This window comes from Ovis aries, chromosome 5, assembly GCF_016772045.2.
Source record: "Ovis aries strain OAR_USU_Benz2616 breed Rambouillet chromosome 5, ARS-UI_Ramb_v3.0, whole genome shotgun sequence".
NCBI classification, from domain to species: domain Eukaryota; kingdom Metazoa; phylum Chordata; class Mammalia; order Artiodactyla; family Bovidae; genus Ovis; species Ovis aries.
Genome location: NC_056058.1, coordinates 80674452 through 80701644, shown reverse-complemented (window position 1 = coordinate 80701644; position 27193 = coordinate 80674452). Strand labels below are relative to the sequence as shown.

At 36.1% G+C, this 27193-nt stretch overlaps 1 protein-coding gene across 4 annotated transcripts in view; it reads right to left on the bottom strand.

The window, feature by feature from the left end:
- The window catches only part of XRCC4 (X-ray repair cross complementing 4), a 295443-nt gene that overhangs the window by 98274 nt on the left and 169976 nt on the right, over positions 1–27193 (bottom strand). For all 4 annotated transcript variants that reach the window (XM_004009065.6, XM_060415987.1, XM_042250729.2 and 1 more), the window contains one exon: positions 8504–8651. In XM_004009065.6, the coding sequence (XP_004009114.2) occupies positions 8504–8651 (148 nt within the window). The remainder of the gene's footprint in view (positions 1–8503; positions 8652–27193) is intronic.

Below are 27193 nucleotides of genomic sequence, written 5' to 3'. Positions count from 1 at the left end.
CTGACCATAATCAGTATATTCTGGAACAAGTCCAGGGGGCCATTAATCAAATCGCGCAGCAAGGAAAGTGAAAACCACGGCCTGAACAGTTAGGTAAACACTCAGTGAAGCTAATAAAAACCTATCTCGTTTTAAAACCACCACTGTATTTACTTTTGCAACTAAGATAAACATTATGATAAAATTAAAGTTGTGTAAAAAATGAGGTTTGCTAATGATGACCAAAGTAAACATATAGCAATTGCACAAACATTTAACGTCCCTAACTTGACACTGAAGAAGTTTAAAGTTCAGTTACCGAAAATCTTCAAGAATTAGATATTTGAATCTGATGAATTATATTATCCATAAAAATTAAATACACACATGCACACACACATCAAATATACTGAGGTTTAAACTAGAAAAAAAAAGCACACAATAAATTGTTAGGTATTTTCTTAAGAATCAAGGCAGAAACATGAAAACAGATTTTTTAAAATTAATTAATTTATTTAATTGGAGCATAATTATTTTACATATTCTTTTTGAAAGAACAGGCTGGGCAACTACCATATTCTATATTGGCAGATGTAAATAAATAAATTGTTAAAATGAGTAAATTTTTGAATGAGTTAGAAATTAAATATATATAAAACATAAATCCTTCTTTCTACCCTTACTCCCTCTCTCCCTTCCCCCACATTTCTTTTTTTCTTCTTTCCTCCCTTCCTCTCTTCCTTTCTTCCCATTTGCTTTAAAAACCTGGTCTTCTAATTTGGTTATTGTCCTTTAATATTATCTTATTGACTGCTAAATGGGCAGAAAGGAGATTTGTTGAGTTAACACATAGAAGGTTATTGGAAATCCTCATTTCCATGAGAATTATGAGGAAAGGAAACACTAAAGGTTTAAAAACTCCATAAATACAGTTTACTTTCCAGGAACAGATTTCCAAGATTTAGACTAAAGCCCAGGGAAAACAGTGCTTTAAAAATAACAATGCATCATATTCTTAGAGCTTACTACTTAGATAGTGCTACATACATGGGATCTCATCGAACCCTCACATCCATGTTGAAAGGCAGGCAGGAGGTATTACCAAACCACTCTCTATACTCACAGACGCAGTCCTATCTCTACTGTGTACTGCAGAAACAAGCAGTCAAAAGTCACTGCATCTCACATTTACTGACCTTTTAAAATACAGAGCCCTAACTCATTGAGTTGTTGTAAGAATTAAAGAAATTAAAGGAATTTAATTGCTTAACACAACTTCTGGCACACAATATTCAAACTAAATATCAGTTATTATCATCCAGTATAATAAAGTAGCTAAAAAGTATGGTATTTGGAATAAGATGATCCTACATTCAAAATCACAGATGTATCTTTGTCTTCAGGCAAGTTATCTAATATCTCTAGGTTTAATCTTCCTAATCTATAAAATGAGCATAGTTTAGTGAAACATATAAAAGGAATATAAAGAGTTTACCACAATGTCTATATCATAAGTATTCAATGAATGTTAAATATTATCATTATTATTGAGAGATGGATTTGCCTAATAACTCATATAAATACAAAATGTCATTAATAATAATTAAAAGGCAAATGATACTCTGGGTAACATAAAATTAACATTTTTAAACGAAGCAGTAGGGCACAAAGACTTCCACTGAAAATTAGCTGAGATTATAGATAGATAATAACCAAAAGATGAAATGCCAATAATCAATAAATATCAGAGAAAAAAAGACATCTCTAAAGGTTAAGCAATGGTAAACCACTCCAGTATTCTTGCCTCAAGAACCCCATGAACAGTATGAAAAGGCAAAAGGATACAACACTGGATGATGCGCCCCGCCCTCCCCTGATGTCGGTGGGTGTCCAATATGCTACTGGCGAATAGCAGAGAAATAACTCCAGAAAGAATGAAGAGGCTGGGCCAAAGCAGAAACAGCACTATGCTGTGGATGTGTCTGGTGGAGAAAGTAAAGCCCAATGTGTAAGGAACAATATAGCACAGAATGTTAGGTCCATGAATCAAGGTAAACTGGATGTGGTCAAATTTAATTAATGAACAAGAATTTAATTAATGGGCAAATTTATTTCAGATCACCATTATATCTACTTCTGTGGGCAAGAATTCCTTAGAAGAAAAGGAGTAGCCCTCATAGTCAACAAAAAGTCCAAAATGTAGTACTTGCGTACAGTCTCAAAAATTACAGAATGATCTTGGTTTGATTCCAATGCAAATCATTGAACATTATAGTAATCCAAGTCTATGACCCAAATACTAATGCTGAATAAGCTGAAGTTGAACGGTTCTGTGAAGACCTATAAGAACTTCTAGAACTAACACCCAAAAAGATGTCCCTTTCATTATAGGGGATTGGAATGCAAAAGCAGGAAGTCAAGAGATACGTGGAGTAACAGAGAAGTTTGCCCTCAGAGTATAAAATGAGAACTTTGGGTCAGAGCCAGGAAAGCCTGATGCGTATAGTTATTTCTCTGAACAGAAGTACATGGATTGTACAATCTCATCCAAGATGACGCTGTTAGCTTCTAGTATAAAAAGGCAAGAACTGAGCTTCTTTGAGTAGTAGACTGTATCTTATATAAAATGTATCAGTGGTGGCGATACATTACCACATTCCCCTCCAAAGAAGTGAAGAAATACCTGCTAAGATGTGCTGCATTGTTTCCTGCTCTGTGTAGCCACACGGACTATGATAATATCATGCAACCATGCATAATTAAATCATGAACTTAACCTAGGGGTGTGCATGTGTTTGCATGAATGTACACACACACATGTGATTTACAACCCACCAATCACCTAAAATATTGCAGCTACACAGCTACTAAATGGGACTACTGAAAGTTTATTCAGAACACACAGTTAAAACTTCTTCCTTTTAGTTCAAGAAGCAACATCTCTGAAAAGTTACAAATTCACAATATGTTAAGGTTGTTTGGAAGAATACTGTAGAACGCTTGTGTTTTCAGAAGACATCCATCACAAAGAAGACAAAATCACGCCTGAGATATGTGAACATATATATTTTTACTTGCTATCATACGGGAATAAAGAGTATATAAAATTATCTAAAGACTATACAAGTATTCTATTGTACTTTTGGCCCAAACTATTTAGCATGCTGCATCAGACATAGACTGGCGATTCAATTCACATGATAGTATACATGTTAGAATGTCATTCTCCAAAAGATACACAATATCTTGCCAAATTCCATATATATGTGTTAGTATACTGTATAATCGGCTCCAGTTTCATCCATCTCATCAGAACTGATTCAAATGAATTCTTTTAACGGCTGAGTAATACTCCATTGTGTATATGTACCACAATCCATTCATCTATGGACATCTAGACATTATAAACAGTATGAACATACATGTCTATTCAAACTATTTTAATGGTTTCATCTTACAGTTGAGAATGTTGAACTCCTTCCTTTAGAGGTGTACAAATTTGTTCCAATCACTAAAATTCTCTTAGAAAATAACCCTGCTGCTCCTAGATGATCGAACAGTTGGACAAGTAGTAGATTTATGGGAAGATTGGGAGGTGGGGAAGAAGGTTTCCAATATACAAACTAAAATTTCGTTCTTGAGATAAATGTAATGCCCAAAACTCTAATTAAGGTTGGAAGTTTCTTATATATTTAAAATCACTAATGTCTGAGAATTTTGAGAGTTCATATCCCAAACTATGGCCCCAAATAATGCTATCCCTTGGACTGTCACTAAGCCCTTTTTGGGAGAGAGGGTGGTGGACTGCATGAGGGTACTATGCGTCAAGTACTTTTGAACCGTGATTAAACAAGTCAAATGAATAATTTACTATGGACTTTTTAGATCCTTTAATATACAAATCTTCATTAATATATAAACTATAAAGTTTTAGGGGTTGGAGCATGGGAGCTATATCAGTTCAGTTCAGTCACTTAGTTGTGTCCGACTCTCTGCAATCCCATGGAATGCAGCATGCCAGGCTGCATCACCAAATTCTGGAGCTTGCTCAGACTCATGTCTATCGAGTCAGTGATGCCATCCAACCATTTCATCCTCCGTCATCCCCTTCTTCTCTCACCTTCAATCTTTCCCAGCATCAGGGCCTTTTCCAGTGAGTCAGTTCTTCACATCAGGTGGCCACAGTATTGGAGTTTCAGCTTCAGCATCAGTCTTTCCAATGAATATTCAGGACTGATTTCCTTCAGGATTGACTGGTTGGATCTCCTTGCAGTCCAAGAGAATCACAAGCATCTTTTCCAACACCACAGTTCAAAAGCATCAATTCTTCGGCACTTAGCTTTCTTTATAGTCCAACTCTCACATCCACATATGACTACTGGAAAAACCACAGCTTTGACTAGACAGACCTTTGTTGGCAAAGTAATGCCTCTGCTTTTTAATATGCTGTCTAGGTTGGTCATAGCTTTTCTTCCAAGGAGCAAGCGTCTTTAAATTTCATGGCTGCAGTCACCATTTGCAGTGATTTTGGAGCCCCCCCAAAATAAAGTCTCTCACTGTTTCCATTGTTTCCTCATCTATTTGCCATGAAGTGATGGGACCAGATGTCATGATCTTAGTTTTCTGAATGTTGAGCTTTAAGCCAACTTTTTCACTGTCCTCTTTCACTTTCATCAAGAGTCTCTTTAGTTCTTCTTTGGTTTCTGCTATAAGGGTGGCCTCATCTGAGTATCTGAGGTTATTGATATATCCCCTGGCAATCTTGATTCCAGCTTGTGCTTCATCCAACCCGGCATTTTGTATGATGGGCTCTGCATATAAGTTAAATAAGCAGGGTGACAATATACAGCCTTGACATACTCCTTTCACAATCTGGAACCAGTCTGTTGTTCCACGTCTGGTTCTAACTGTTGCTTCTTGACCTGCATACAGATTTCTCAGGAGGCAAGTAAGGTGGTCTGGTATTCCCATCTCTTGAAGAATTTTCCTAGTTTGTTGTGATATGGTATGCAGCAATTTTAAAACTTATTTGAATATGAAACCCTTTGTGCCTGCTGGGCTACAGTCCACGGGGTCACAAAGAGTCAGACACGACTGAATGACTTCACTTTCACTTTTATTTATATAACTGTATAGAATGAAGTCTGTAAATGATACCATAAAGAATAACCTCTGTACTCAATATCAATTTAACTTCAATAAACATCTGACTTTCTTTCCTCACTTATCCAAATCTCAGAGCTAGAGGCATTTTGTTATTACCTATATATTTAGCAGCTCTTTTGACCACAGAAGCTAATGCTTTTTCTAGTCAAGGGTCATTTAAGGAAGAGCTCAAAATTAAGTTAAAGTTGCTTGAGATTTGCAATAATCCTTGTTCCTGCTCTATTAAGAACTTTATACCCAGGTTCTGGTAACTAGGTCTGTATGGTGTAGCCTGGTGTTTGGCTCCTTGTCTTGGTCTCTAGCACAAACTTATTTGGCTGTAACTTGGGTTTGGCTCTTTTCTTAGCCACCTCTCCCAGGATCTGGAACCCTGACTCTGAGACAAAGTTTTCATTTATAGGTCTCTTGTTCAGATACTAATTTCAGTATCTCTTAAAAGTAATTTGCTTTTGATAAAGAGAATCTATAGAGAAAAGAAACAGAACAGCTATTAGAAGGTAAAGCATAATTTCTAGGTGGGAAGAAGTGGGCTGAAATAGTTGAAGAAGTTACAGACATTAAAGTGTTGATTAAATCATTTGGGCTGAGCATTTTGTTAGTTGGCTCATTTTGTTACCTGACTGCTTATTTCAATAAGATTGGGACACTGACTCGATTTAGACAAATAAGTGAATAACGACCGGGTCATTCATTTTGTTAAAATAACACAACTAGTCCACCTAGTCACAGTGATTTCATGTCATACCAACACAATGGCATTAGTAGACTTTTATTATATTAGATTTTTAGGGATGTTGAAAAAGTAAGAGACCCTAAATTTAGAAAAACCTGAAATAAAAATTCTTTCTTAGTTATTACATGAAAAAGCATTAATAATTTAAACTAAGTGAATATGGTATTAATTTAGATATATACTGTGCCATTGTATATTTATAGAAAATAATTTTGCAATGTTTTTATTTACACTCAGAATTTTATATAATGATATTAATAAAGTATGTATAAGGATGAAAATAATTTCACAGTCTCTATAGTCTTTGCCACCTGGTTCATTTTGTTAAATATGTGAAATTAAAAGGATATACCAAACAACTCTACAAATCATAATTTCAAGTGATGTAAGATAGTAAATAGCAAGGAGTGTACAGCACATGGTTATACTGAATAATAACTCTTAGTGCTGATGCTATTCAACAGAACAGGATGAGGGCTCCCCAAGTAAAATCATATTGAATGGATTAGTCACACTCAAATTTTTAATGAATATTTATCAATATATACCAGACTCAAGGATTTCAGAGTCTTATTAAAAACAAGAAATCATCAAAAGATCTAAAAATATTCCTAAAAGAAAAAAAAAACTGTATATTTACCACAGGAAAAAGAAAAAGGCAAAATGTCAGTACAATTCTGCACCTCAGGACTGCTAACACATGCCAAATTAAACTATTATCCCTGTGAGTACTCTACATAAGTTTCAGTATGTTTTCAATTTTCTAGTTTCCTGTGTTTCAGAAGAATGAGTTTTATTATTGGGAATCCAAAACTGTACAACATTTAGCAGTTTGAAAGCCGAGCTAAAAAATGAAAATGAAATGAAGTATAATAGTTTTATATAAGTTTAAATGACTATATGTAAGAAGACACTATAATGACTGAAATATCAGAGATATCTAGTGAATCTAATATTTCAATAACTCAAAAAGCAAAAAGCAAGGGAACCCAAGAAGAAAAGTCATCTGTGATGTGCAAAACAGAAATGCTGTCATATACATGAGAAAAAGCTTAATTCTTATCAAGGTCCCACACAGCCCAGCTTGGACTGGCCTCTGAGCAGCCTCAGCCTCACTGTACTCCCCCCGTTCTGTGCCACCTCCATTCCCAAAGCCCTCACACAGTCCCCCTTGTGTACGTGCTCACAGGCTGCTTCCTCTGCCTAAGTCTCTGCTCTCTACTCCACTACTGTACTCCTCATATCTAGGAATAATGTTTGTTTTCTCTCACATAGACTAAGCTTTACGACATCAGGGGCTGTATCTAGTTTGCTCAGCATGTAAACATAAAAGAAAGATACACAAAAGGATGAATCAATGAATGTAGGCAAGTCATAGTCAAAATTATTTATTCTCAACAAAATTGTATCTACTATGCATTTCCTTAGACGATGTGAAATCATGTGGTAGTCATACAATGAATGCAAAATCTACTGAGAGGCTACTGCAGGAGACAGAGGAAATATCATTGCGACGGTCTGACAAAAAATGTTTGAAATCCAGCAGATGCTTAAAATTGAAAACAAGTAATGAAGTCAGGCTTCCCAGCTAAGTTTAGTCAGATATAAGGGTTAATTATGCCATGGTAATGCGACCATAAACACAAAACCCAATGATAAACAAACAAACAAAACAATACTACTATTAACTGTACAACGGATACTTTTATGCAAGAAATTTGAAACGTCTCTCCTGTCAGGCTCAGTTTCTTCAAGGTATACACTGTGCCTGCCTTGTCATCCTCTTTGTCTATATCAGAATCCTAAACTTCATGCTCTCAGGATACCTTTACGCTTTCAAAAGTTCTTGAGGACTTCAACAATTTTTATTCACATGGACTATATTTGCCATATTTAAAATAAAAACTGAGAAAAAATCTGTTTGATGCAGACTTTTTGCCTCAATGAAATGTTTGTTATCCTAACATCTCAACTCATGACAACCAATTTGGGATGTTTACTGAAGAAGGACAGTCTGAACCAAAAAGTGAAAAGCAGCACAAATTCAGTGTATAATTCCAAAATCTAAGAGAAATAAGTAGATGACTAGCAAGAGACATTTTACTTGAAACAGTATCAAGCAGAATCAAATCAAGTGGCTAAGTTGAATGTTCTATGAGTCTCTTCAAAGCAGTAAATTAGATCAAAACACTTTAGTGAACACAAGCTGGATTCTAATATTTTTTAGTATCCTACATGCCATTTCTCCTAGAGAAAGGCATGGCAACCCACTCCAGTATTTTTGCCTGGAGAATCCCCTTGGACAGAGGAGCCTGGCATGCTGCAGTCCATGGGGTTGCCAAGAGTCTGACACTACTGAATGACTAAGCATGCCACTTCTAATTAATCCATAAAAACCACAAGAAAAAAATTTGCTATATTTTTAGCACATCTGCTCTAAATTTTAATAGGAATTAACTAAACACCAGAGAAAATGTATTGATCCAAACACTTTACAATCTCCAAAATCATTATTTTTGTTCTAAAAATAGCCTGAAGTAAGTTCAGAAATAAAACGATAATTTGAAGACTATGTAGATTGTTTAAATGCCACCTCACTACTTAGCAAAGAATAAGATGACTTACTTTTCCTTTTCTTGAAGCTGTTGCTCCTGAGAGGCCATTTTAGGTTCTGTCCCCAGATTTTTTTGCATTCGCTGCCTCCTCTTTCTACTTGGTGCAATATCAGGGATATCAGGACTTGAAATAATGGAATCATCTCTTCTTACAGTAGCTAAAATTAAATCACATAAAAATTATGCATTTTTTAGTACAGTATCAATTTGCTGCTTTAACACCTATATAAAGTGGCACAATTAAAATAGAGCAAAACTATTTTTACAAATTTATTCAGATTTCTTAGCTTTGACAAAGAACATACAAATAGGGAAAAGACAGTCTCTTCAATAAGTGGTACTGGGAGAACTGGACAGCTACATGTAAAAGAATGAAATTAGAACACTTCCAAATACCATACACAAAGATAAACTCAAAAGAGATTAAAGACCTAAATGTAAGACCAGAAACTATAAAACTCTTACAGGAATACACAGGCAGACTACTCTCTGAAATAAATCATGGTGAGATCCTCTATGACACACCTCTTAGAGTAATGGAAATAAAAACAAAAATAAACAAGTGGGACCTAATTAAATTTAAAAGCTTTTGCACAACAAAGGAAACTATAAACAAGGTGAAAAGACAACTCTTAGGATGGAAGAAAATAATAGCAAATGAAACAACTGTCAAAGGATTAACTTCCAAAATATACAAGCAGCTCAAACAAGTCAATACCAGGAAAACAAACAACCCAATCAAAGAGTGGGCAAAAGACCTAAACAGAAATTTCTCCAAAGACGACAAACAGATGGCTAACAAACACATGAAAAGATGCTGAAAAGATGTTCAACATTGCTCAGTATTACAGAAATGAAAATGAAAACTACAATGAGATATCACCTCACACAGGTCAGCATGGACATCAATCATCAAAAAAACCTACGAACAATAAATGCTGAGGAGGGTGTGGGGAAAAAGGAAACCACTTGTATTATTGGTGGGAATGTAAATTGATACAACCACTATGGAAGACAATATGGGGATTCCTTAAAAAACTAGGAATAAAACTACCATATGACCCAGCAATCCCACTCCTAGGCATACTCCCTGAGGAAACCAAAACTGAAAAAGACACATGTACCCCAATGTTCACTGCAGCACTGTTTACAATAGCTAGGACATGGAAGCAACCTAGATGCCTATCAAAAGATGAATGGTTAAAGAAGCTTTGGTACATGTATACAATGGAATATTACTTGGTCATAAAAAGGAACACATTTGAGTCAGTTGTAACAGGGTGAATGAACCTAGAACCTATTAGACACAGTGAAGTAAAAGTCAGATAAAAATAAGCATCATATATTAACACATATATATGGAATCTAGAAAGATGGTACTGATGAACCTTTTTGCAGGGTAGCAATGGAGATGCAGACATAGAGAACAGACTGATGGACACAGAGGTGGGGAGAGGAAGGACAGGGTGGGATGAATGGAGAGAGTAACATGGAAACAGATATACTATCGTATGTAAAACAGAGAGCCAATGGGAATTTTCTGTATGACTTAGGTAACTCAAATCGGAGCTCTGTAAAAACCTAGAGGGGTGGGATGCGGTGGGAGGCGGAAGGGAGGTTAAAGAGGGAGGGAACACAGGTATACCTATGGCTGATTCATGTTGAGGTATAGCGGAAACCAACACAATATTGTAAAGCAATCATTCTTCAATTAAAAATAAATAAAAAAAGATTATTCAATTTGATGAAATGAGTAGTTAGTATGTAATATTTCAATACCAATATAAAACCTAAAATATATTATATATATGGAACAACTTGATCAAAATGGTCTTTCCCTATCTTGAGCAACAACTTCTGAAATGCATAAATAAAAGTGAATTAGAGGCACATCTAAAGAGGTTGGGGGGAGATACTGCTACAGGGATAATGAATCAAACTGATAGGAAAACAACAATTATCAGCAGGAATGGGGACTTCCATTAGTGATCTAGAGATAATTTTCATAAACTTCTCAGCCAACTATAGGGAATAAATACAAGAAAAATGGAAGAAAGTACTAACATATTGCTAATATGGTTAACCCACTAAATTACCCTAAAAAATATTTGATATACACAAAATATAAGCAACAAAAGAAATATGCTTGATTTATATTCCCTTTTTTTTCTATGAACAACTTAATTGCAAAGAGCTTAAGGGGAATTCAGAATATTCTTTCACTCAATACATAGTATATTCTGCTATCACACATTTTTCTGTAAAATAAAAGAGCTCCTCTGTTATTGGTAAATAATGAACAATATCAACATAATTTGGACTTCGGATTGTCCTGTTGGTTCATGTGATTTTTTTCCCAGCTTGTTAATGTTTTAAAGTGATCAGGAGCAAGCTTCCATCACAATGAAAAAGAAAATCTTAGCAATGTATAAAAGCCTTAAAAAGTAGAAATGAGGGCTAAAAATCCTATATAAGTCCATCACTTTAGCACTAAAAAAGGGGCTGGTTTAGTGAAATCAAGAACCCTACACTTTTCAAAAGTTAAGCTCTCTGCAAAGATGCAATCAGAACTGAAGAATCTGTGAAGACATTTCTCCCTGTATCTCCACTCAGACATTTAACTTGTTGATGAAACTAGCATAATCAAATGTGTTCAGTAATTCCCACCTCTTTCGCTTAAGAGGAACTGTGATGACCCAAAGGTTTAGCTGACTGTGACGTTTGGTGAAAAGGTCACAGCTCTCCTAATAGGGTTAATATTTTTGTTAGGATTATAACTAGAGAACTAACAACAATAATGTAAAACTACATAGATTTTAAGTGCTCTGTCCAAACCTTAACTTTTTCTCCCAAAGCTCTATTAATTTTAGTGTGTTAGTTTGCAGGGTAAATAGTTGTTCAGGCATGCTTGTGTCACATTCTAGAAAACGCTGCATTTTGGGTCCTCATTCTATGTAGTCCAAGCTTCTCTGAGTGGCCTGACATCACTCAGACACTACTGATCCCTTTCTAGAAATGTTTTTTGTTTTTTTTTTTTCCTGGATATAACTACCATTTTTGAGAATGCAGTGCTTGACACATTACTATGGGTTTTTAAAATATTATCTTATTAATCTTTAAATCTGTGAACTTTATTTTACTTATGAGGAAACTAAGAATTTAGAGAAGTTAAGAAACTTGCCCAAATCACACAGCTTTTGCTTTTATATTTTATCATTATGACAATCAAAAAATATTTCTGCCTGGTGGGTAAATTATTTCTTGATAAAATATGCCCATCAAAGCATATTTTACTTTCCAAACCTGCTTAAAGACACATAAGTTCTAGTTGATTTCTTATACATTATTTTATTTAAATGTATTGGGAGTAAAGAAAGATAAATCAAAAAAAAAATGTTTCTCTGAACATATTCCAGCTGAATGATTCCTTTATTCTTATAAAGCTATGAGATGACTAAGTAAGATAATTCTGGTTTCCTGATTTCTTACCCAGTCAGCTCTCATACAGGGTTTAATCAACTGCATAAGCAATCAACAAAGTACAATCTTGTCCATGAATAAAACTAGCAGAAGTGTCAGAGTTAGAGGATGTTTCAATTGTAGATAGACTTGTAAAATGGAGAAAGATTTCATTTAATTACATGTTGGACATTTATGAGGAAAGAATGTTAAGTTTAAATTAAAACGTAAGGTGAATTTTTTAAAAATAAAGTTACATAAAAGTTCTGCCATTAATTCCAAAACTCCAGATAACAACTTACACTTTGGCACTCAACAGGGTATTTTATATGTTGAAAGGTTATATTATTTTTATAATGCCAAGAATTTACTTTAAAATGCAATGTGATTAAAGGTGTGTATTAGTAAGAGTGTTGCATCTACACAAGAATCACAGACTGGGAACAATTTTGTGGGATTCTAATAATAAAGTCCATATACTTAAGGAGGCTACTAGAGGCACCTTCGTTATTTGCATGTCAACAACTAATGACAAAAATGTGTATCTATTGGTGAAAACAGGTCATGAAAACAAGTGGATGAATACTGCATAAGAGCTCTCATGAGTAAAAGCAGAGGCATTTTAGATACCCAGATTGGCTAAAGATACTCCCTCCATTTTATGGACAGGTTATAAGAATTTAATGAGGTCTGTTTATTCTTAGAGATGATGTACTCTCCTAAATCGTGAAGTAGTTTTCTGTCTAGTTGTGACTTCTGGATGATTACAGTTGTCTGATGCCATGAAAACCTGCCATTCCTACCTCAGGAATCTTTATATTTGTCGAAAGTGAAGGTTTGATATGAGTGGGTGACTGGGACACCCTCAAGGACATACAGTGGGACTTCTTCAAGCTTACAGAACAGGTTAATGAATTATTTCATACTTGCCAGTAAATATTTAGTTGACAACTGTGTATGTGGGAAAACATAATCCAATAATTTACTACCATTATTTCTATAGTTTAAACTTCTTGGTGATGACCATGATGTATCACAAAGAACTTGAGTTCTGTATAACCAAGAGTTTTAGTTCAGTTCACTGCTCCATTTTTCTACATTTCTCTTCACAATTACAGTGCAGACCACTGTAACACTGCCATAAGGAAAAGGGGCTACATATAAACTTATTTACTGGTTAAACCAAATGTATTAAAAGACGCTTACTCCTTGGAAGAAAAGTTATGACCAACCTAGATAGTATATTCAAAAGCAGAGACATTGCTTTGCCAACAAAGTCCGTCTAGTCAAGGCTATGGTTTTTCCTGTGGTCATGTATGGATGTGAGAGTTGGACTCTGAAGAAAGCTGAGCGCCGAAGAACTGATGCTTTTGAACTGTGGTGTTGGAGAAGACTCTTGAGAGTCCCTTGGACTGCAAGGAGATCCAACCAGTCTATTCTAAAGGAGATCAGTTCTGGGTGTTCTTTGGAAGGAATGATGCTAAAGCTGAAACTCCAGTACTTTGGCCACCTCATGTGAAGAGTTGACTCGTTGGAAAAGACTCTGATGCTGGGAGGGATTGGGGGCAGGAGGAGAAGGGGACGACAGAGGATGAGATGGCTGGATGGCATCACTGACTCGATGGGTGTGAGTCTGAGTGAACTCCGGGAGATGGTGATGGACAGGGAGGCCTGGCGTGCTGCGATTCATGGGGTCACAAAGAGTTGGACAAGACTGAGCGACTGAACTGAACTGAACTGATCCTTCTTTTGGTTGGTTTTTGCACCATGAGAAACAGCTTTCCCTTCAGTTTACTACATACATGAGTGAGTGCTCAGTCATGTCCAACTCTTTGTGAACCTTTGGACTGTGACCCACCAGGCTGGTCTGTCCACGGAATTTTCCAGGCAAGAATACCGAAGTGAGTTGCCATTTCCTCCTCCAGGGGATCTTCCTGACCCAGGAATGCAGGAACCCGTGTCTCCTGCATTGCAGGTAAATTCTTTACAACTGAGCCATCAGGGAAGCCCTTACTACATAAATGTAATAGCAAATCATACTGCAATAGATTCATTTAATTTATATATGGCTTTAAATGAAGTTTTGATAATAATTATATAGACTTTTAAAAGGAAAAATTTCTATCCTATCCTTTCCTCTTCACCCTGCAATTTCAGAAACCAGAAAAAAAAAAGAGGTGCTAATCCAATCTCTGGTACTTACATATTATTAATTGATCATTTCAAGCATTCCTCAAATTTGAAGCCATCCCACCTCTATCCACTACTTGTGCTCATGTTTGGTCCTCACATTTCATTTGGTCTCAAGGCTGGATACATTATTCTGACCCCAGATGCCTTGAACATTGATTCTGGGTCTCAAAACAAGCAAAGCTGTTTTACATACAACAGAAGGTGTCTGAACCACATCCACACAAAGTCAAACTTTATGGAGCCTCCAAAATGTCTGTAATATTCATGCTCATTGTGCTCAGTCGTGTCAGACTCTTTGGGACCTCATGGGCTGTAGCCTGCTAAGTTTCTCTGTCCATGGAATTTTCCAGGCAAGAATACTGGAGTGAGTTGCCATTTCCTTATCCAGCAGATCTTCCTGACCCAGGGATTGAACCCAAGTCTCTTGAGTCTCCTGCATTGGCAGGTGGATTCTTTACCAGTGCACCACCTGGGAAGCCCATATTATTTATAACTTTACATATTTTAAGGGTGACAAAGTCTTCACTTACAAGTTTTACATCCCATTTTTATGGGAAAAAAATCAATTTACATGAAGTTTACTTAATACATACTCATTTTAGCTGCGAGGAAGAATCTGAACAGAGTTGGAAAGCATGACAAATGTTAAAAGGGAAATGAGAAGAAATGTGGGCTATATAGAGGAATGTTCATGAGAGAAAAAGATGCAGGAAACAAGATTGGTTAAGTATGGGATGCAGGGAAGGATTGGATGAAAAAAAAGATACAGAGATACACTCAATAAATTTGCAAGGTTTCAAATCCAGGCAGAATAATATTGAATTTGATATTGACTGAAGAGTTGTTATTTTTTTTTCCTGAGATTCCACACCCAGAATTCTCAGTTTTTAATATTAACATTAGTTTCTTTGTCACAACAATATGTCTTTCACTATTTCAAGGAAATTTAAAAAAAAACTATTGCCAATTAATTTATTATGGCTGAAATAGTGAGTAGGAGAGCTGTGGGATGAATTTCAAGTTCTAATTGGGTTCACTGCATCTAGAAAATGAGGAATCTTTATACAAGCTTGGTTATTGTGAAAGGTGGCTCCACAGAAAGCCACACTTCTTCTTGTCTGACAGAAGAACTGCAGGAGCTTGGCAGCACGAGTTCAGACATGAGAATGCCTCAGAGTTGGCCATCCTGGGTACTCTCAAAGGCGAAATAAAATGGCATTGTTGGTTAAACTGCCTAAGCCCCACAAGTTCATCTACCTGGTAAACATCTATTACTGACCAGAGATTTATCAATATATCTTTTGTCACCTGAACACTATTGACAGGAGATATTTCAATATCCGCTTATATAACATATAGCTGGTCACAGGTGTTAGTTTCTGCAAAAATCCCTGGGTCAATAATGTGTTAAGTCTTTGATGGTTAAACATCTAAATCTCAATGGTTTTAAAAATAATGTTTTAGGTTTATAATTCATTTTATTAGGAATTCATTATTATCTCATAGCTATGGACATTTCCCCCCTTCTTCCTAATATGCATTACTTCACATATCTATGGAACTCTAATGGAGACTGCCACCAGAGATTCCTATCCGCCTCCAAACATATACATCTCTCTAGAGCCCCTGAACCCACCTCCTCCCCTCAAAATTAATGTCCTGAGGCATGTTAATCACGACAATGACTACTTAGCTCTTAAATTATTGAATGAAGGAGGCTCTGATCTTTAGGCCCTTTGACCATGAAAAAAAATATGTGCTATTTTCAATATGCCATGTTCAAACAAAAAACTTTGAGTGGTTTCACATCACCTATAAAATAAAGTCCTAACATCCTAGTCCTGCATTCAAATCTCTCTACAATGAAACCCTCACCTTCCTCTCTGACCGTACCTCCCACGATCTTCCGCTACAGTGTATAAAGAATTCCAAGGTCTCTAGTGTTCCTCAACCTTCCTTTTCCGTTCCTTACTTTCCTTGTCTTCAGTGTTCTCCTATCTTCTATTGGCTCAACGATGTGTTCCCTTCCAGCACAGCTCATTTCAGCCATTTCAGTCACTCCTAGTTTTAACAGTTTCAATCCACAGCAATCTCCCCTACTCTATAGTTTATAAACTCTATGGTTTATAGTTTGAACCTTTCATTTTACACATACTATCTTGTACTGTTATTCTTTTTATGTATATTTCCACTTTCTCAAATAGATTATGAACACCCAACAACTAGAGGTCATGTCTTACAGTTAGCTATATCCCTAATGTATTATCCAATAGTGTTATACATGAGGAATATGATGACTTGAACTCTTATTCTGAAATGTGTATCTTATTTTTTAATCAAAATTCATTTACTTATGGTCCTCAGAACTATACAGAAAAATCCAACCAGAAGACCTGGGTCTGGATCTCTATTGCTGCCATTTACCTTGGGCATATTAAAGAGCTTTAAGTTCCTCTGTGAGAAAATGGATATTAATATGATTAAATGGGATAATATAAACTGTTTTATAAATCATAGTGTCAGAAATATTTGATATCAGCAATAAGTATTACTGATAAAATGTGTGTGTCCTTACAAAAGATCTGAGATTCATTTACTTATTCAATTGAAAAGTTTACTACTATTATTTTCTATTATATAAGTTTCAGGTATACAGCATTATAGTTCAACATCTGTAAAATGACTTTTATTTAGGTGAATCTGACGAACTTTCAGGCTATCTTCTTAGAGACATAAAAATTAAATTAAAAAAATAAAAGGTAAGATAAATTAATGGTTTTCTAAATTCAAAATAACTCAATTGTCCTAGTATTATTATTCGTTATGAACACAGAGTAGCCAGACTCCTATGGCTGTTTCCTGCTATTTTATTCAGTTGGTCATTTCATAAATGTTTATAATCAATAAGTCATCGTGTTTTATTTCAAAAGATATAAAGTATTGAGGGGAAAAACCAAAATCCAGACCTAAAAATACTGCCATAAGTAAATTTGAAACTTCAAAAAACATACTCTTCCTCTCACCAAAGAAAATAACCAACCAGTGTGCCTCTGTAGTTTGTCTTACTGACAGGTATGAAGATAAGCAAAAAAAACTCAGATAAGCTCAATCACACCATATCTCAATAAGCAGTATCTTAAAGTGACCTATCTTGAGGTAGTAAATTTCTAATTGACCAAGCACACATTATTTTCCCTCACCATTCATCAAATAGCCCTTTTCATATCTGTTATCATTTTCTACCCAGTTTTCATAACCTAACTTGAATAACTGATTAACATCTTACATGGAAGGTTGATGATCTAACCTATTATCAGCAATCACTTAATAAATGGATAATTAACATTGCACTAAACTCTTAAAAGTGTGTGTGTGTGTGTGTGTGTGTGTGCACATGCATGTGTGTATCCATGTGCAAAAGAGACTTTTCCAAAAGTCAGGCTCCTCTTTTAGCCAGCACAGCTGGGAGTCAGGTGTAATGACAAAGGCTTTACTATATTGGGGTAACGCAAAAGGTCATCTTTGGAAATCTAACACTTTCAATGTCAGAGGCAGGGTGGGCCACTGAAGATAAAATACAGACTCCAGAAGTATTCATAATACAGAAAAAAATGTAAGTTGAACATACTAAGTATTATTTCATATCTATAAAACAATCTACTTAAAAATGTATTTATTCTTTCACTTATTCAGAAATATTCACTGCGTATTTTCTATGAGTCAGGCACCATCCCAAAAGTACCACCACCATGCATTCAAAAAGTTTACAATTGAGTAGGGCAGAAAGACACAAGAAAGCCGTAAGTTATACAAATAATTATAGAGGAACAAATTTGAAAGTTCTAAGATAGGCGTGAAGAGTTGACTCATTGGAAAAGACTCTGATGCTGGGAGGGATTGGGGGCAGGAGAAGAAGGGGACGACAGAGGATGAGATGGCTGGATGGCATCACTGACTCGATGGACAAGAGTTTGGGTGAACTTCGGGAGTTGGTGATGGACAGGGAGGCCTGGCGTGCTGTGATTCATGGGGTCACAAAGATTTGGACACGACTGAGTGACTGAACTGAACTGAAGATAGGCACAGGTTTCCAAACTTTTACTGATATTTTCAAATTACTCTGTGAATGTTTAATTTCTCTTTTTCATGATGAAACACTAAGATTTGATTTCTTATTCTGTTTTCTTTTTTTTTTCTTAGATAGGTATTACTTTCAAAAGCTTAACTGTTAGTATCAGGTGGCTCTAAAGTAAATTTGCCAAAAGAGAAAACTAAAAGACTAGCTTGCTCTGAGCAAACTGATAAGAAATGACTGGGTTTGAAAACTAAGTTTTAATTTCAGAGTGAACTCAAACAACATATCTGAATTAAAACTCTAAAATTACCTTCAAAGATAGTCTTTCATAAGGCCCCATAATATCCTTAACAGGCTTCATCATACTTTTAATAATTTATCTAATATTTATAAAGCTCAATGAAGGTAGAGACTGAGTTTGTTATGCACTACTGATAGTATGAGTATAGGCCAACTAGCATGGTCTCTATTATATAATGGTTCCTCAATAAATATTAGTTCATTGGTATAAATTCTAAAATACTAATAGAGTTAATGACTTCTTAAAAATATTTCAAATCTATGTAAAACACTATATTGTTGATTAGCTATGGTTGCCAGGCTAGTTAACATTAAGAAAATAAAAATATTAGTGGGGAAAAGCAGTTTATGAAAGAGCAACATTAGTTACAATTTATATAATTTCATGATTAAAAATAATAAACATTGGAAAGCAGTTTTAATGGTTAATAAGTTTTCAGAAAACAAAACTATAATTTTTCAGCTTTCACCAGCATTATGAAAGGGTCTCTGCCTATGACCTTCGTCATGAAATATTTGGAGACAATATAAAGCTTTCATTGTTGTACAAGAGTCAGGTATGGACTTCTGTCAACTTATGACATTTTTTTTTCAGCATTTTCTTAATATATTTAAAGCTTTTTAAATTCTTCATTTTTTTCTATGTTGGTCAACTTTTAATAAAACCTGGACATTTTTTGCTTAAGGGGGTTTTATTGAATTAGTATAACTGAAAAATGGACAAAAATAAGCAAAATATAAAAACTTTTTAATGAAATGGTACAGGAAATCTTTCAGGTCACTGTTATTTTAACAATGTATTACCAATACATTGTCTGCAGTGACTTCAGGTGAATTGGTTAGAGGAAAAGTTATGACCAACCTAGATAGTATATTCAAAAGCAGAGACATTGCCGACTAAGGTCCGTCTAGTCAAGGCTATGGTTTTTCCTATGGTCATGTATGGATGTGAGAGTTGGACTCTGAAGAAGGCTAAGTGCCGAAGAATTGATGCTTTTGAACTGTGGTGTTGGAGAAGACTCTTGAGAGTTCCTTGGACTGCAAGGAGATCCAACCAGTCCATTATGAAGGAGATCAACCCTGAGATTTCTTTGGAAGGAATGATGCTAAAGCTGAAACTCCAGTACTTTGGCCATCACATGAGAATAGTTGACTCATTGGAAAAGACTCTGATGCTGGGAGGGAATGGGGGCAGGAGGAGAAGGGGACGACCGAGGATGAGATGGCTGGATGGCATCATGAACTCGATGGACGTGAGTCTGAGTGAACTCCGCGAGATAGTGATGAACAGGGAGGCCTGGCGTGCTGCGATTCATGGGGTTGCAAAGAGTCGGACACAACTGAGCAACTGAACTGAACTGAGGACAAGGTCACTAGTGCAACTAGGTCAAAATGAGAATAGAATGAAAGTGAAAGTAAAGCGCTGCTTAATTACCTGGTGAACTGAGAAGGTAAAGGTCATTAATCTAGAGCATAAACCCTTTCTTTGAATATACACAGCGGTGAGAAGGAGAACTTGACTAACAAGTTCTGTGACATGACACACTTTCCCATTTCATTTTGCTATAATTTGCTTAATCTTAGAAAGAATTAGATAGACTTTGATACATTAACAAAAAGTATTTTATCTGTACTTCTTTAAACCCCTTTCAGTTCAATTCGGTCGCTTAGTCATGTATGACTCTTTGTGACATGATGGACTGCAGCATGCCAGGCCTCCCGGAGTTTACTCAAACTCATGTCCATTGAGTTGGTGATGCCATCCAACCATCTCATCCTCTGTCGTCCCCTTCTCCTCCTGTCTTCAATCTTTCCCAGCATCAGGGTCTTTTCAAATGAGTCAATTCTTCACATCAGGTGGCCAAAGTATAAGAGTTTCAGCTTCAGCATCAGTCCTTCCAATGAACGTTCAGGACTGATTTCCTTCAGGATTGACTGGTTGGATCTCCTTGCAGGACAAGGGACTTTCAAGAGTCTTCAACACCACAGTTCAAAAGCATCAATTCTTCGGTGCTCAGCTTTCTTTATAGTCCAACTCACATCCATTCATGACCACTGGAAAAAACCACAGCCTTGACTAGACATACCTTTGTTGGCAAAGTAACATCTCTGCTTTTTATTAATATGCTGTCTAGGTTGGTCATAACTTTTCTTCCAAGGAGTAAGTGTCTTTATTTCATGGCTGCAGTCACCATCTGCAGTGATTTTGGAGCCCAGAAAAATAAAGTTTGCCATTGTTTCTACTGTTTCTCCATTTATTTGTCATAAAGTGATGGGACTGGATACCATGATCTTTGTTTTCTGAATGTTGAGTTTTAAGTGAACTTTTTTCACTCTCCTCTTTCACTTTCATCAAGAGGCTCTTTAGTTCTTCTTTGCTTTCTGCCATATGGGTGGTGTCATATGCATATCTGAGGTTATTGATATTTCTCCTGGCAATCTTGATTCCAGCTTGTGCTTCATCCAGCCCAGCATTTCTCATGATGTACTCTGCATATAAGTTAAATAAGCACGGTAACAATACACAGCCTTGACATACTCCTTTTCCATTTGGAATCAGTCCGTTGTTCCATGTCCAGTTCTAACTGACATGCTTCCTGACCTGCATACAGGTTTCTCAAGAGGCAGGTCAGGTGGTCTGGTATTCCCATCTTGAAGAATTTTCCACAGTTTTGTTGTGATCCACACAGTCAAAGGCTTTGGCATAGTCAATAAAGCAGAAATAGATGTTTTTCTGGAACTCTCCTGCTTTTTCGATGACCTAGCAGATGTTGCCAATTTGATCTCTGGCTCCTCTGCCTTTTCTAAAACCAGCTTGAACATCTGGAAGTTCACAGTTCACATATTATTGAAGCCTTGGAGAATTTTGAGCATTACTTTGCTAGCATGTGAGATGAGTGTAATTGTGTGGTAGTTTGAGCATTCTTTGGCAAACCCCTTTAAATCCCTTTATGATAAGGTCTAACTCTTTGGTGCCTCTTTGGTGTAACTTAGCCCTTATGGAGTAGTTCGATGAAGAGGCAAATATGAAGCTGAATTTCCAAGGTGTCCTTGAAAACTGTGGGATATTTTTTCAAAAGGGAGATTCCTAGATCTATGGTGCTAAACATGTTGTGCCAACTAGCTTTCAAACCAAATGTGATTAAAGCAATACTTTCACTAAAAAGGATTAAGCAAAAACATGTGCCAAATGGTCAAATAACTAAGATAACATTTATAATGAATTAATAAAATACTTCACAAGGATCCTAAACCTGACTCTGTTAATCACTGTCTTAATGACTTAGTGCAAATCATGTAACAATTCTGTGAAGGATTTTATTTTTATTCCATAAACTCAGGTGGAGAAACTAGACCAAATAGTTATTCCTGGCATTAAAAAATGTCCTGATTCTTAAATTTAAGTTACTATGCTTTTAGAAAATGATTATCTTAGTAATTGATATTATCTAAATTTTTTTAGAAAAACAGATGTGCTTTCAGACCTTTTCAAAGCACTTCTAAGTTAGTTTTAGGTTAAATGTTCTGCCCAAATGAGAAAATTTTTCTTTAGAAATTTCATTTCCAAACATCCATACATTCCTAAACATTTTACACTATTTCATAATGCTTCTAGATTCTTAATTTTCTGATAAAAATAAAATAGTCCAAAATGCAGCACTAGGCCATTCAGGTATTAATTAAATCAACCCCCTTAAGATTATACAGTGAGGTGATGAATAGATTCAAGGAATTAGATCTGAAAGACATAGTACCTGAAGAACTATGGATAGAGGTTCATAACACTGTACAAGAGGTGGTGAACAAAACCATCCCCAAGAAAAAGAAATGCAAGAAGGCAAAGTGGTTATTTGAGGAGGCCTTACAAATAGCTGAGAAGAGAATAAAAAGGCAAAGGAGAAAGGAGAAAGATACACCCAACTGGATACAGAGTTCCAGAGAACAGCAAGGAGAGATAAGAAAGCCTTCTTAAATGAACAATGCAAAGAAATAGAGGAAAACAATAGAATAGGAAAAGCTAAAGATCTCTTTGAGAAAATTAGAGATATCAAGGGAACATTTCATGTAAGGATGAGCTCAATAAAGGACAGAAATGGTATGAACCTAACAGAAGCAGAAGAGATTAACAAGAGGTGCAAAAGTACACAAAAGAACTATACACAAAAGGTCTAATGACCCAGATAACCATGATGGTGTGGTCACCCACCTAGAGCCAGATGTCCTGGAGTATGAAGTCAAGAAACATTACTATGAACAAAGCTAGCGGAGGTGACAGAATCCCAGCTGAGCTATTTCAAATCCTAAAAGATGATGCTGTTAAAGTACTGCACTTAATATGCCAGCAAATGTGGAAAACTCAGCAGTAGCCACAGGAATGGAAGAGGTCAGTGTTCATTCAAATCCCAAAGAAAGGCAATGCCAAGCAATGTTCAAACTACCGTACAATTGCACTCATTTCACGTTAGCAAGCTGATGCTCAAAGTCCTTCAAGCTAGGCTTCAGATGTACATGAAACGAGAAGTTCTAGATGTACAAGGTGGATTTAGAAAAAGCAGAGGAATCAGAGATCAAGCTGTCAATATCCACTACATTATAGAGAAAGCAAGAGAATTCCAGAAAAACATCTACTTCTGCTTCATAACATGCTAAAGTCTTTGATTGTGGGGATCACAGAAAATTGTGGAAAATCTGAAAGAGATGGGAATACTAGATCACCTTACTGGTCTCCTTACAAATCTGTATGCAGGTCAAGAAGAAACAGTTAGAACTGGACATAGAACAACAGACTGGTTCAAAATTAGGGAAGGAGTATATCAAGGCTGGTTATTTTCACTCTGGTTATTTAACTTAAATGCAGAGTACATCATGTGAATTTCCAGGGAGGATGAATCACAAGGAGGAATCAAGATTGCTAGGAGAAATATCAACAACTTCAGATATGCAAATGATATCACTCTAATGGCAGTAAGTGAAAAGGAACTAAAGAACCTCTTGAGGAGGTTGAAAGAGGAGAGTGAAAAAGCTGGAGTAACACCCAACATTCAAAACACTAAGTTCATGTCATCTGGTCCCATCATTTCATGGCAAGCAGATGGGGAAACAATGGAAACAATGATAGACTTTATTTTCTTGTGCTCCAAAATCACTGCAGACAGAGACTGTAGCAGTGAAACTAACAGACACTTGCTCCTTGGTAGAAAGGCTATGACAAACCTAGCAGTGTATTAAAAAGCAGAGACATTACTTTCCTGACAAAGGTCCATCTTGCCAAAGCTGTTTTTCCAGTAGTCATGTACAGATGTGAGAGCCAGACCATAAAAGAGCCTGAGTGCTGAAGGACTGATACTTCAAACTGCAGTGCTAGAGAAGACTTGAGAGTCCCCTGGACTGCAAGGAGATAGATCAGTCAGTCCTAAAGGAAATCAATCCTGAATAGTCATTGGAAGGACTGATACTTCCAAATTTCAGTGCTAGAGAAGACTTGAGAGTCCCCTGGACTGCAAGGAGATAGATCAGTCAGTCCTAAAGGAAATCAATCCTGAATAGTCATTGGAAGGACTGATGCTGAAGCTGACCCTCCAATACTTTGGCCACTTGATGCAAAGAACCAACTCATTGGAAAACACCCTAATGGTGGGATGATTGAAGGCAAAAGAAGAAGTGGGTGACAGAGCACGAGATTGTTGGATGGCATCACCGACACAAAAGACATGAGTTTGAACAAATTCTGGGATATAGTGAAAGACGGGGAAGCCTGGCATGGTGCCGTCCAAAGGGTAACAAAGAGTTAGACAGGACTTAGCAACTGAACAACAAAAACAACAACAATCACCAAAGTACAGAGGAGTAATTAAGGTCACAGACAGAGAAAAATAAAGTAGGGAAAAACTGTTTGGGGTTTTCCTAAAGAGTGTAGATAAACTGGTATTGAATTTTATTTTAAAGACAGTGCATAAAGCAAATAATCACAGTTAAGCAAAACTACCCTTGAACATTCCTTAAACTGCCCATTAAGTTCAATAATACATAGTATATATAACTGTGTATAGCTGACTCATTGGAAAAGTCCCTGATGCTAGGAAAGACTGAGGGCAGGAGAAGAGGTCATCAGAAGATGGGATGGTTAGACAGCATCACCAATGCAATGGACATGAACTTGGGCAAACTTCAGGATATGCTGAGGGACAGAGGGGCATGGCATGCTGCAATCCATGGGGTCACAAAGAATCAGACATGACTGGGTTACTGAAGAGCAACATGATAATATTCATGCATAGATATTTAAGAATACCATAGTATACAGTTTCATACAGAAATTAAATTCAGAAAGAAAATTACCCAAGATTTTCAGTAATGGAAACAAATTATCAATTTTATGAATAGAATTATGAATTCCATTGAATACATATAATTATGAATGGAATTATGAATGGAAAAATTCAACTTTTTTGTTCTTCTAGTTTAATCTTAATCTTCTATAAAATATACATCAGTTCCTCTGATCTTTCCTTAGTCAGAATTCTTTACGATTCCAAATTAATTTTTCACTGTTTTCTTTCCTGGGTAACATCATCACTTTATTTGCTTGCCTACCTAAATAATGATGACTGTTTGTTTCTTTGTCAATAGTTCAAAACTTCAAAGTTAGTCTTACTTATTCCTAGATTTTTCACAATGGTATTTATTCTGACCAGGCTTAACTACATCCACACCTATAGACATACACAGTTGGCAGAACTATTTAAAAATTTTAATTTTTTTTGTTTTTAAACCTAAATTTACCTAGAAAATTTAATTAAGTAAGGTTAAATTAAGTATTTATATGATGCCACTTCACTTTAATTAAAAAATTACTAGTCTAAATTCCAATCTCTCAAGGTATTTTAACCATGCAGGGGAAGTAGTGACATGATAGCATAGCAGGCCTCACAGTTATGTATCTTCCTGTTCCTGAAATTCATAAAACAAGCTTTATGCACAGATGCATTTGATAGCTTACAGTGAATGATGTGGGATCTGTGATCTCTGAAGAAGATTTAACTTTGGGACCAGGGACCAAGCTTGAGCACTCAGAGCTTCTGCATGGCAGAAGAGTTATTACAGTGAAAAAGGACAAGAGAAAGCTTCTAACATAGACATCAGAAGGGAGATACAGAGTGCCCCACTCACTAGTCTTACCAAGGCCTTATATACTTTCACCAGACCAACTCCCACAACATAGATCTTAACTTAACAAGATTAGAATTAACAATAGAAAGGTCTCACCAGACCCACTCCCACAAAATACATTTCAAAATAAAAACTATTAGTCAGAAGGTTCTTGTGAAGAAGAAACATGTCCTCGAGCAAAATACATTGTTATATATCATTAGTACAGTTCAGTTCAGTCGCTCAGTCATATCTGACTCTTTGCAACCCCATGGACTGCACCACAACAGTCTTCCCTGTCCATCAACAACTCACAGAGCTTACTCAAACTCATGACCATTGAGTTGCTGATGTTATCCAACCATCTCATCCACTGTCGGCCCCTTCTCCTCCTGTCTTCAATCTTTCCCAGCATCACGGTATTTTCAAATAAGCCAGTTCTTCACATCAGGTGGCCAAAGTATTGGATTTTCAGCTTCAGCATCAGTCCTTCCAATGAACAGTCAGGACTGATATCCTCTAGGATGGACTTGTTGGATCTCCTTGCTGTCCAAGGGACTTTCAAGAGTCTTCTCCAACACCACAATTTAAAAGAATCAATTCTTTGGTGCCTAGCTTTCTTTATAGTCCAACTCTCACATCCATACATGACGACGGGAAAAGCCATAGCCTTGACTAGACGCCCTTTGTCACCAAAGTAATGTCTCTGCTTTTTAATATGCTGTCTAGGTTGGTCCTAACTTTCCTTCCAAGGAGTAAGTGTCTTTTAATTTCATGGCTGCAGCCACCATCTGCAGCAATTTTGGAGCCCCCCAAAATAAAGTTTCTTACTGTTTCCAGTGTTTCCCCATCTATTTGCCATGAAATGATGGGACCAGAAGCCATGATCTTAGTTTTCTGATGTAGAGTTAAGCCAACCTTTTCATTCTCCTCTTTCACTTTCATCAAGTGGCTCTTTAGTTCTCTTTCTGCCGTGTGTGGTGTCACAAAATAAGCAAACTGTTACTATGAAAAGCTAGAAATGTTTAGGTACTATAATTTTAATAAAATGAAAAAAGATAAGACTACCAATAAAGAAATGTCTTTCAAATGATGTAAATGCAGTGTATTCTCACATTTTTATATTTATAATTAATCCATAATAAACTGACATTTAAGAAAATAGTTTATCATGCTCCCTGTTATGCTGTAGGTTACTGAATGAAATTATTTAAATTACTGATGTTTTCATTGCTGAATCAAAATATCACTGAGGAAAATATCAAACATTTTCTAAATAGAATCTTAGAGCAAAACAATTGTTGTTAAACATAACAAAAACAACAAAATAAGCATTAGAAGTACTGAGTAGAGTTCTCTGTTCTACATGGGAAAAGAATCTAATAAGCAGTGGATATATGTGTAACTGATTCGCTTTGCAGTACACCCGAAACTAACACAACATTGTAAATCAACTATACTCCAATAAAAATTATTTAAAAAAATAATAAGTCTGATGAATTTGTTTACCCATAAACATAAGTT